The 12,692-nt window shown below is 41.2% G+C and overlaps 1 protein-coding gene across 1 annotated transcript in view; it reads left to right on the forward strand.

The window, feature by feature from the left end:
- The window catches only part of FREM1 (FRAS1 related extracellular matrix 1), a 74,681-nt gene that overhangs the window by 46,597 nt on the left and 15,392 nt on the right, over nucleotides 1-12,692 (forward strand). Inside the window, exons 25-30 of the mRNA XM_037374317.1 lie at nucleotides 3,402-3,816; nucleotides 5,102-5,303; nucleotides 5,749-5,893; nucleotides 8,114-8,243; nucleotides 8,941-9,013; nucleotides 12,007-12,156. Of these exons, the coding sequence (XP_037230214.1) occupies nucleotides 3,402-3,816; nucleotides 5,102-5,303; nucleotides 5,749-5,893; nucleotides 8,114-8,243; nucleotides 8,941-9,013; nucleotides 12,007-12,156 (1,115 nt within the window). The remainder of the gene's footprint in view (nucleotides 1-3,401; nucleotides 3,817-5,101; nucleotides 5,304-5,748; nucleotides 5,894-8,113; nucleotides 8,244-8,940; nucleotides 9,014-12,006; nucleotides 12,157-12,692) is intronic.

The following is a 12,692-nucleotide window of genomic DNA, read 5'->3' on the forward strand; positions in this document are numbered from 1 at the left end:
CTTTCCACTGAAGTACTTCCTTCAGACATAAATTTGCCTGTATTGTTTGGTGCTGCTGGCCTGGAAGAAAGATTTGGCAGTGCTTATTTGGACAGATGACTTCAAGTGATTAGCAACCTGACATCAGATGCTGGCAGCAGGATACTAAAAGAACATGCTAATGTCCTCCATTTTGACACGCTGGCTCGATTTTGTAATGAGCTGGCACTATTTATGATTCCATTTTTATCTTTTAAATGCCATGACAGATGGTAGGTCCTACAGCCAACTCTGTTGCCATCAAACTGCAGAAAGCATGAAATGTTGGTAATGGTGAAATCAAACCATGCAACATGTCCTCCTAACTGTGCCTGAGAGTTGTCCCCTAAATTTCATCAGAGTGAGGAGAATACTGGCTGTTCTCCATTTCTGAGGAAAAGATGAAGCAGCCATAAACCAGAAACAAACAACCAAAATCTCCCAAGGTGCAGAAAAAAGGACATGTTGGACACAGGCAGCTTCATCACCTGTGAAATCAAGTGGCATACCACATTTGCATTGTAAATTTCAGTCTGATGTAAATAACCACGAGGTTTGCTCCTATCTGGTATTCTGTAAAGACTGAATGAATCTTCAGTTTATGAACTGAATTATCTAATACTTTCACTTAAATATTGTTTGAGACATCATCCAAATGATTTTACAGCCATCAAAAGAACCAGAGGAAACTCACTTCCACTGCAATCCTCCACACATTTTGAGATGGTTAAGGTCTTGCCTGAACATCTTTTGCCCTTTTTTTCCTTAGCATAGTATTGATCATCATTATTCTAGTTCTGTATTTGATTTCAGCTAGATTACTAATAGCACAACTCTTTTACCATTGGTACAATAGCATTAGGTCAGTGCAGACAGATGTCTCTAGGTTCCCAGCTGGGAATACCATCCTCAGTAAACATATTTTTAACAGCTATATAGTCCCTGGTTTGCCTACACTCATTCCCATCTGTTTCATGGCATACTGCCAGTTTACAAGTTGATCAAGCCCTAATCATCCAGCACTGGTGAAGGCAGTGAGGAGCTTTGGATGGGCAGTCTGTGTGACACAGTAAACTACTCCATGACCTACTGAAGGTCACTCATATTCCAGGCACACAACGGTATGCCAGGTCCTGACACTGTAATTATTTAAATACTTCTTTGAGGTCTGCAGTCAAGAGAGCGAAAGGAGACAGGAAATCTAAATGTCAACCAGTCCCATTTCACTTATGCGTGGCAGCAGCATGCTAGATGGAAAGCAGCCAGCTAGGCTGGCCCTCATATTGTCTGAAACAACTGACCCATGATACTGTTCCATACAAAATCAACTAAATAACTGTAACTGTATGTACATCTAAAGTGCTGGGATTTGGAGGGTGGGGGAAAAAGGAAAGTCAGGGAATGTGAACAGTCTACCACAAGCAAATTTCTTTGCAAAGCAGACCCTGTTCTGACTCAGGCAGAACAAACCTGGGTGGAAACCACCCTTGAAGATGCTTTTGAATGTACTATGCAGCATAACCACAGAAACTTCCTTAGAAAGAGAGGTAACTCCTGAGTACTGTATGGTGATGGGACATAAAGGCTCAAGAGACGTTTTCAAAGGAATTTTTACTTTGATATACTCTCAAAAGTCTTTGTTACAGGCATAATGTGCGATGTAAGAGCTTTCAGAAAAAATACTGAAGTAATAATCTTGACAATGAAAGTAGAATGAATTTTGAAGACTAAAAGATTGGTTTTCTCTATCTGATAATAAATTTCTGCAGACCATACTGTCACTCGTATGGCAAAGGCCCATACTCAGCTGGCAGGGTTCTGTTATGGTTTAACCCTAGCCAGCAGCTAAGCACCACTCCTTCACTTGCTTACTCCTCCCCAGTGGGATGGGGAGAGAATCAGAAGAATACAAGTAAGAAAACTCATGGGCTGAGATAAAGACAGTTTAATATGTAAAGTAAAAGCTGTGCATACTGGCAAAGCAAAACGAGGAATTCATTCACACTCCCCATGGGCAGGCAGGTGCTCAGCCATGCCAGGAAAGCCGGGCTCCATCACGCGTAATGGTTACTTGGGAAGACAAACACTGTAACTCTGAACATCTCCCCCTTCCTTCTTCTTCCCCCAGATTTATATGCTGAGCATGGCACAGTACAGTATGGAATGTCCCTTTGGTCAGTGGGGGCCAGCTGTCCTGGCTGTGTCCCCTCCCAGCTCCTTGTGCCCCCCAGCCTCCTCACTGGTGGGGTGCGGTAAAGGCCTGGGCACTGGGTAAGCCCTGCTCAGTGACAGTGGCAACATCTCTGCATTGTCAGCGCTGTTTTCAGCACAAATCCAAAGCATAGCCTCATACTAGCTACTGTGAAGAAAATTAACTCTACCCCAGCCACAACCAGCACAGCTTCCAACAGATTTTCTCTTCAGCCATGGGCACCCTTTTCTTTCTCTTGTTTAGGAAAGGAAAATTAACTATAGAGCATAATCAAATCATGATTATATTTATCATGAGTATATTTAAAGAAACGTTACTGTCTGAGAGAGGAATATAAGAAACTATGCTGCTAGTATATACGAATTCCCAGCATGGAATAAGAACTTTGCAGGTCTGAGCTTTTGATAAATACAGGGTACATACATCTACATTTCAGAAATTACCCTAGCAACTTGTATAGTTCTGCCCAATATCTCCCACAGAATCTTAGTATTTCAGTGAAACTTTACTTGAGAAACATGAGCCAGTTCCCCTGAGTACACAGAAATTTACAGACACAGTTAGTGCCTAAAAAACATGTAAAGTGAAATGAGGATGGATCTTTTTCCAGCTTGTTTCTTCAGTTTTGGGGCTATTGGCTACAAAAGGCTTGTAACAGTGAACAGAAAAAAAAGTATTGTCCAGGAAGATCATGCACTTCACACATCTCTTTCTGTAAGTTATGGGCAAGGCCAGCATTTTCACTGGCAGTTGCCACTGCCACGTAACCAAGTGAAGATAATGTATTTATGTATGTATGTATGCATGCCAGAGGGTGCAGTAATGCCCCCAGCCAGCCCACCATTTTAGATCTCCATCTGTATCTGAGCTAAAAGGTTAGATCAGCTCTGTTATTACTGCTGAGACTGATGGATACATCCTCAAAGCCATTCCTCTGGCACCTACCCAGATTCCTGCAGAAGCACTACAACTCTTGCCATATACCTGGCCATCAGCTTTCATGTTTTTCATCCACCTTACCCACAGTCTGGGTCTAAGCTCGGACCAGCTCTACTACTTTTGCAGTATCAACACAGGCAAGTCCTGTAGTAAAGGTGTGTATTATCATTTCATTTCAGTACATGGTGAATCAAGAACACATGCTGAAGACTACCTTGCCTCTCTTTGCTAGATTCGTCATCAGCAACGGACTGAGGACTAAGCATGGGACATTCATGATCTCCCTGGAGGCAGCCGACCAAGCTTTGCCCACACTGTCTAGGAACATGGGGTTAAGATTAGTGGAAGGCACTGTGGCACTCCTTTCTCCCGATGTCCTGCAGCTTTCAGACCCAGACACTGCCAAAGAAAACCTTACCTTCCTTTTGGCTCAGCTCCCCCAGTATGGTCATCTCTACTATCGAGGGGCTGTGCTACTGGAGTACAACTTCACCCAGCAAGATGTGGACAACGGGGATGTTGCATACAGGCACCGAGGTGGGCAATCTCAGATTGACAGATTTACGTTTGTTGCAACAGATAAAACTAATCAAGGCTTCATCGTGAATGGGAGGGTGCAGAGTGAGCCAGTGGCATTCACCATTCAGGTGAGTATGAACACAGGCCTACTTAAAAGAGATATATAGCACATATATGCAGATATAAGGTGGGAAATGTAGTAAATTTGATAAGAACTTGATGCAGTCTGTAGTTTAACTGAGGCATTTATCAGCTAAAATGTTTGCTTTCTGTGTTCCATGAATAATTAACCTGGAGAATTAAGTACTTGCCACAATGCATTACTCAGAGAATTTTATAGAGTGCAAAGAGATAGATGGTATTTAAGAGAAGAAAGACATCCTGTTTATATAAATATAAGCAAGCATATACCTGCTAAACTATTTTACACAGAAATCTCAACCCTAAAGTTGAGCCCAGCTATGAAGAGGAATGAAATTCCTCCTGCTCTGCTTTCCCACTTGGTACCTGACCCACTGATTTGCATTAGAGGGATACTAGGGTGACTGTAGATCTTTAAGCCATGGGAATCTTGAATTACAGCCACCTTGCTTCCACAACAGGACAGTCTGTCTTCCTTCTGGGAGTCTTTCTAAGATGCCTGCTCTGATTTTTACTTCCTTTACTAGGATGTTTCGGTTCACTTCCCATTTCCCTCATTTTCAAGTTCTTCCCACTGTGACATAGGCTCAGGTGTCTTTGCTATGACTTCTTGTACGTATTTATCTGGCATGTTTCAGTATATAAAGCAGGCCTGGTTGCACTATATGTCAAAATTCTGTATGTTTCAAAACACTGATACTAATGAAGAGGCTCCTAACTTCTGATGACAAAGTCTGAAGTTATATGATGAGCGAGGAGTGCCATTTTAGCAGAAGACAAGACACGGAAACAGCACCAAATATTGTGGAGTGCTAGAATATTCATCAAAGTTGTGAAAAGTACCACAGATTTGTGGAGACATATTGGCCAGGTCTATGATTGTATTTATGATAATCCTTGGGTGTCCATGATTGTTATTGTAAAACAGAGGTAAGAAACCTTTGCTGGAGTTTTCATTTGCTATGAAGAAATTTACATCAAAAAGGAGGACTACGGGGAGTGTGGGACATCACGGCAGAAGTACACAGAATTTGTGTTGCCCTCCCCAGCACATGCTTTATCCCACCGCATGCAGCAAGTGACTGGGCAATCTGGGCTTGGAAACCTTGCATGGGAAGAGTAGGTAGCTGGAGATCAGACTTCTTCTGGAGCAGGCTGTGAGTCAAAGTAGCTATTGCTACCCTGAGCAGGCTGCTGTGCTTTTAGCAAAAATAAGACAGAGAATAATTTGATGCTGTAAAATGAATATACATTTGTCTAACTTTCATTTAGGTGGATCATTTGGACAAAATGGCACCAAAAATTATTCATCTCCATTGCTTTTCTGATGTGGAAATGCTGAAGAATGGCAATTACGGGATCTATATTACTGCCAGGTCCCTGAAGGCATCTGACCCCAATACAGAAGATGACAAAATAATTTTTAAGATTTTACAAGGTCCTTATTATGGCTACCTGGAAAATGTAACAACAGGTGCTGTCTTCTATAATCTCTGTATTTTGGGACATACATTAACGTTTGCTTGATAAAGGAAATCAAAATTTCTTAGCAAACTGGGCAAGGTTTTAATGTAGCAAGAAAGCTTTTGAAATGAAATCTGAGTTTCAAATTCATCATGAATCCTCAAAGAGTTTGAGACTATAGTCAAGAGCTTCTGTTGAGAAACTATTTTTTGTTTGTGTCAAGAAAATATAGATTAATATTGAACTTAGCCTTTTGATGAACAAATCACATGGGGAGAAATCAGCTGGGGCTTATAACGAGCTGGGACGTAGCTGTTTAGCTATAAAATCAGGTTTCTGAAAGTTCAAATTTTCTAAGTGTTCAACAAAAAGAAAAGTTGAAAACAGACTGTTTGAGCTACATGGCTTTTATTAACAGGCTTTTAATTGACCTGAATGTTTCTTTTCTTCCTCAGGTGGTCTTATTCAGGAAAGGTTTAGCCAAAAGGATTTAAACAGCAAAATCATACTTTATGTCATCAATACATCACAGGAAGTGAATTCAGACAGCTTGGAGTTTCAAGTCACAGATGCCAGTGGAAACTCCGCGGTGCCCCAGAGGTAGTTCCGACCCTGGGTGGTGCACTGGGTGCGCCACTCCCCCCACCCCCTGGGCGAAGGAACATGTGCCAGGCTTGAAGCTGTGTATACGCAAATATAGCTATGACTCAAACTGCCTTTTCCTTTGTTGAAGAGTAGAGAAGGTTTCTTCCGCTCACGGAGGTGAAATACAAAGGGCTAGCTCCAGGTTAGGCTGAGGCTCAGTTCTCAAGGGCCTTGGGGGTCTTGCAGGACAGTATAATGGAGTTCACTCTAAATGGCAGCTGGACATTTTGAGATCTGAGATAGCTGAGTGCTGAGGGACAGGACTTGCTTCATGTACGTAGTTCTGCACCTGGAGGTCATTCGTGCCGTGTACTGACAGCAACACTTTTTTCACAAGCTTGAGATCACGATGGAAGAGATACTCTCAAGGAGTAAAAGCTATGAGAGCCATACTTCCAGGAAAGAGCACTGAAAGAAGCTGAAGGGCACACAGCATCTTCTCTGTCATCCAAAATTTGTATTAGGCATATTATCAAAATTTCCTTGTGAAATATGATAAGCCTCACACACAAAAATTAGAGGCTGGCGTATCCTTCAAACTGCTTTAACAATAAAGGCCAAAAGTGGGAGCAGCTCTATAGCAAGGGCAATGTTTTTCTTTGTATCTGAAAATAAGACTGAATGTTCAACCAATTTATTCAATCAGAAGCAACTGAGAAAAATAACTAAGGCTATTTAGGCTATTTTCCTGTGCTAAACTGGCTACTCACAAACCGGGACTGATGGCGGGGGAGGGCGTCCCTGCACAGGGGAGAGGGGATGGGGACACAGCGGAGCTGGAGACAGCGTTTCAGCAGTTATGCGCTGTGCCAAAAGATGTCCCCATACACAAACACACCTGAATACAGCCAGCCCGAGCAATTCCCAGCTGCACTGGGCCAGCTCACAGATGCACAGATATTAAAAGCACCATTATAAAGCCACCACTCCTCGTGGGGAAGTGTGGCTTCTTGTATATAAATAGCAATGTGTAACATAGCTGTATGAAGAGAACAAAGAGAAGGCACTTTTTCTATGGAAAATGGGAGTTTCTAGGGAGTAGAAATTGTCTGTTACTCGCACTGAACCTCAGAATGAAGTGGGACTTGGCTTTTAAGGAAAAAATAATTCTTTTAATATTGCATTTAACAGCCTGTGAGACATTATTTTTTTAAAAAACAGTGTATCACCTAATGGTCACTGGTTCAAAGTACGAGTCTGATTTGCATGTTGATATTATTAAAATTGAATCCCAGCTTTTACCTGAATGCTGCTGGACTACATCTGGCACATGCATCCTCTTAAGCAAAAATAAAGCAAATCTAAATGGGTTGCCCACAAAGTCATTGTTACATGATATAGGAGGACAGGAAGAAACTTCCACTGGTGTTTGAGCTAGTCAGCCCTGATAGGTTTACAAGTTTGTTTTAGAAGCATTCACATTGTTTTGTAGGCAGCACAGCTCATTTTCCTTCTTTCTGCTCTCTTTCATTCCTCTCTGACTTTCACTAATTTTTATCACAGCTTTTAAAAGGGTGAGATCTTTATTGGCTACTCTGTGCAGTCCTCCAGGGTTCATTCACACCCCTTATAAACAATTCTAAAATCCAGTGTACGAGACACTCAGACTCAGCCACTTCTATGGCTGAAGAGTGAAATACAGAGTATTAAAGTAAGGGGAATGGGGAGGGCACTCGCATAGAGACAGAGAAGTCCTGAGTGTGTCCTACGCACTGTAGGAGGAGGGTTAGAGGGCAGATGAAAGAAGGTGGGAGAAAAGGAGGATATTGCAGAAAAATACTGGGGAGTGAAAGTTAAAATAAAACTGTAGCATTAAAGAGAACAAGGAAGAAACAGTGATAGCTTGTCTCGGCCTGTTTGGTGTTATGGACAAATCCTGCTCATCTCAAATCTCAAAGCTGCTGCAGACCCCCTCTGGTTCTGCAACAAGGTTCAGGCTTGGTTTGGGTTAGACCAGGGCTTGACTGGAAGATTTATTAACCACCTCCCCCTCTTCCTAATCAGCCAAATCACACCAAAGTGTTGATCTGGAAACACAGACTTGGTATGTGTATTGGCTAAATCAGCAGGCAGGGGAAAGATAGCTCCTCACTGAACCCCGGAACAGCATGGGCTGGGGGTAGCAGGGGAAGTGGCTTTGCTTCACACGGGCTTTCCTTCCTCTCCCCCACACAGGCTGGAGCTGCGATGGTCTCGGATTGAAATGCAACAGACTGAATATGAAGTGTGTGAGAGTGTGGGAGTGGTGTCTCTGAAAATCACCAGAGCGGGACATTCTGCAGAGTCTGCCTTTATAGCTGTGGAGGTAAAGCTAAAAGCCAAGCTCCTAACTGGAAACTTGGAGCCCATTAATTTCTGCCTCAGACTTTAAAGGCATTTCAGTAATCAGCAAAAAGGCCATACAATTCAAACCAGACTCGCCAGGACACTGTCCTTGCTAGTACAGATGGTTGAAAAATTGCTGGCAAGACTTTCAGAGTTTTAAGTAGAAATGCTGATGAACCAAACCTGGAATATTTTGGAGTAGTATTTCAGTTTTGATGACCTTCTGTGACAGAGCAGGCAGTTTCCTCTGGTGCTATGCTCAGAAGTGAGTTTCCGGAATTTGCCACTTTGAAATCCAGGCTTTTGGCAACCTGGGGCCTTGAGACTTCTCTCCCTACTCAGGCTGGAAAAGCCCAGGAGCTATGGAAGCTTCAACTCCACAGTCATGGCAGCTTCCCTCATTTCTCTCTGCACTGCCATCAACCCAGAAAAAAGCCAAAAGGAACCCTCTATATCTTCAGTAATGGCCTCTGTCTTACATAAAAATGTATCGTTCTAATTTTTTAAAACAGGTTTTGTACAATTTGCCTTCACAAATTTTAGCCTTCCTTGTAAGGGTTGGCATGTCTTTTTTGAAGCTCCATGGAGAGGCACACAGTAGCTTTAGCACACAGCAGAATGCAGTGGTTTGATGAAACAGGTCACAGCTTGGCATTTACTGTTTGATTTCTTCTCAGGTCAATGGAGTATCTGCTGTGGTGGGAAAAGACTTTACAGTGAATCCCTCCAAGCTTGTTCAGTTTGATCCAGGTATGAACCAGCACACCGAATAATTTTAAAATTAACTCACCGATTTTGAAAGTTTAAACTTTCATTTTGGAGAGTGAAACCTATTACGTATCTGTAGCTATAGGAGCTGAATAGGATTAAAGACATTTGGGCTTATTTTCTAGAAGCACAGTGGACTTCCTTTGTGAATTAATATCCTTGAGATACTAATGGATGAGATGGAATACGGTCCCTTTACATCAGTTAAAATATCAGAGGTGCTGAAATGATTTCTCCTAATCTCCCTGCACCTAGGCTGAGAAGGACTCATCCTGAGCTGTGAGATGCTTTAAAGATCTCAGGCATAATATTTAAAGCCCAGGATGGTGGTCAAATTTAGGCATAACTGAGTACAGCTTAAGTTATGCAAGATATCCGAGACAAGAAGGGTGCAAAAGAACCTGAAAATTGTCAAACCTCATCTCCGTTTGCACTGTAACCATAACAGCAGCCTGACCTTGGCTGAGGCTGTAAATAGCAAGAAATGGTAACTGTATTATCAAAAGTAGCTTGACTTTTTTTGCTGGAGGAGAATCAATAGTAAAAATGAATACAAATGTGAAGATGCTGAAAGTAAGCTTCCTCTGTTCTGCACAATTTATTATTGTTATGCTTTGGTTTTCTACCTGGGTTTAGAGAGTTTCAGTCCAGGTCAGAGTTTCACAATTTACCATTCAGAAATTCAGCTTCACCTGAAAAACTTGCTTTTACTCAGATAAAAGGGGAATTTCATCTGGGAATGAAAACCCATTTGCTATCATAATCACTTCCTTTGAATATGCAAGACCAAGTTTTTTTGGAACACATCCTGTTGGCATAGGCCAGAACATATTTGAGTTTAGAAAATGGAGGTCCACACAGGCCTCCCAGGATGTCACCTGCAACACTGGCAGAGGTTATCCCAAGACTGTCACCAGTAAGGTTTCAATGGCAGAAAGTCACGGTGACTACAGAGGATACAAAATACATTATCTGTGAGTGGCTGAAATAAATAGTATGTATTTGATGGTAAAAATGTGTTTGAAAAACAGATATGGGGAATACAACGTCAGTTCCAGCCAAAGCCTGGAGATTTTTACTTTAGGACTTAAGCTTTTTACTTTGAAAAAAAGGCATTGTATGCCACAGAGATTTTGTAACACTGCATCCTATGGATGGATTCATATATACATCAGCTTTGCTTGGCTGTCCCATAGGAAAAATTGTAGCTTTAAGTTCAGAGTTACAAATCTGATTATTTGGGAAATTTGCCACTACAGTCCACCTTGAGAAAGGCAAATTTTGTGTGAAGGTGTGGAATCAGCAACTGCTGGTTAATTTTCAGAGGTGGGTGAAGGAGGACATCCAGCAGACAGCAGTAAAAAAACCCACCTGGGCAGAAAGGTGGAAATTCACCTTAATTTCCAGTGTTTCTGGAACATACATTTCAGAACACATGTTTATGAAACATCTGAAACCAATGATCCACTCTCTGAGACCCTTTAACTAGCAATAGCGGTGGGGTTTTTAGTTTGAAATTAGAAGATGGAAGATCTGAGGGATCAGTGTAAAAAGCCCTTCATACTGTGCTGACCCAGGATTCCAGCTCTCTTTCCTCTAATGTACCATACAGTCAAGCTTATCAGCCTCTGGAGTGAAATAGCTGAAGATCACTGTAAAGACATTTTTAGTGCAAGGACCTTTGATATAATTTTCCTTTTCTGCTGGTCCATGGAGATTTTTCAAGCATGGGACAGTTTGGAGTTGCTGTTGTTGTCTTTCTGAATGTGGTGTAAAGTCACAGGCAAATTAACTGTGAACGTAGATAGGAGACATGCACACTGTTCCCCTTTTCTGGGCAGCTTCTCAGTTAAGCCAGCTGAGCTCCTTCACACAGTCTTTTTTGGGTGGCTCTCTTCAAAAGGCCTTTGGTTAGGCTTAGTCTTAGAGAAGGACCCCCTGAACTATTACATTCAAGGCACCAGCTTCTTAGTTTTTAATTCAAGACATTTGGTATTTATTAATTAGAAGTATTTATTAATTATTTAGTAAGGCTGATAGGTCTGTTTTAAAAACAAACCTCAGCTATGCTAATTGACTGGACTGATTAGTACCTTAGGCTGCAATCCAAAAATTATAATGGAAAGGAGCAGAAGATGACCCTATTCAAGTTTTGGGTCTGTTTGTACTGACAGCTTCTCTTAGCTAGAGGATTCGTACTGGAAAGGAGCAAGAAAATAGAAAATAGAGCAAAGAAAATGGAGAAAATGCAGTGTCATAAGGATGTAGAGATTTTTTCTGACGTTGTTGCACATGTCCCTTTAATACTTATTTTGGATATTTACACCGACTTCATGATGCAGAAACAGCTCCCAAGATGTTTTGTTGACAGCAATGTGTATGTTGAGATCTGCTTCTGCCCTGCTGCCTCTGACTTTTCCTGAACAAATTTTATAGTCTTTCAGGTAATAATGAGCCCAGTCCTTTATCCTGGAATGATCGTTTCTCATTCCCATAATGCAAGCCTGAACTTATCCAGTAAAGACAAGCAACCAAGTAAAAAATTTTGTAATCAAGTATAAAATTTGCCTAAAAGATTGTACTTCAATCTAACATAGTCTTTGATCCATTTGCAGGTATTTTAAGTAACTGGTCCATCTCTAAAATTAAGTTTTCAAGATAAAAAGCGTATGATACATTTTCTCTTGAAAATTGCAATGGAAGTCCTAAATCCATGTATTTTGTAGTGTCATCTTGCACATCTACAGCAGCTTTTTGTTACAGTGTGTGCACTTGAACTGAATCACTGCCTAGGAACAGATTCAAACATGATGTTATTTGGGAGAACAGCAGGAGTCTAGTCAGTTGGTAGGAGTACAATAGCATACACCAGCTACTCCATTCTAGTGGCAGACATGTTAATTAATATATTTCTTTGACACCCTGATTGATTGAAATAGCACTTAAAGAGTAATTAAAATGTTTATTTCTGTTAGGAATGTCAACCAAGACATGGAATATAGCAATTACCTATGACGGATTAGAGGAAGATGATGAAGTCTTTGAAGTAATTCTGAACTCCCCTGTGAATGCTATTCTTGGCACCCGGACAAAAACTGTAGTGAAAATTTTGGACTCAAAAGGAGGTATTTTCTCTTTTGATCTGCATCATTAAGAAGGTGGGACAATCTTGGCTGAGTAGCTACTTATTTTCAACCACAAGTTGTTCCTAACACTCATCTTCAGATCAAAATGCTTAATTTCACTTCAGAGAAAACGGGCTTGTCTGTTGCAGACCCTTTATTCTCTCACACAACCATATGCATCCTCTTAGGAAACACAGCATGGAGAAAGCAACAAGTACAAAATAAGAAGGTTTCAAGGAAATAAACCACTTTTCATAACAGCACTAGTTCAGTTCTTGTTTATTAAAGTAGGAAAAAAAATGGGTTTAGGTCCATTAGCATTTTTTCCCCAGTTATTGTTTAACAGTTGTTATACATCACTGAAAAAGATTTATTTTCCGCTCAAGATAGAAACCTAACAACTAAATCCAGCTCTTAGCAATACATCTTCTAATGCTTGACAGAGTCCACAGCATTACAGCAGGCAGCAGTGATCATTACAGTGTTGAGGCTTTTACGTCTGCATTATTATTGTGTTTTTCAGTGATCAGATGGGG

The sequence above is a fragment of the Falco rusticolus genome, chromosome Z, assembly GCF_015220075.1.
Source record: "Falco rusticolus isolate bFalRus1 chromosome Z, bFalRus1.pri, whole genome shotgun sequence".
In the NCBI taxonomy this organism is placed as follows: domain Eukaryota; kingdom Metazoa; phylum Chordata; class Aves; order Falconiformes; family Falconidae; genus Falco; species Falco rusticolus.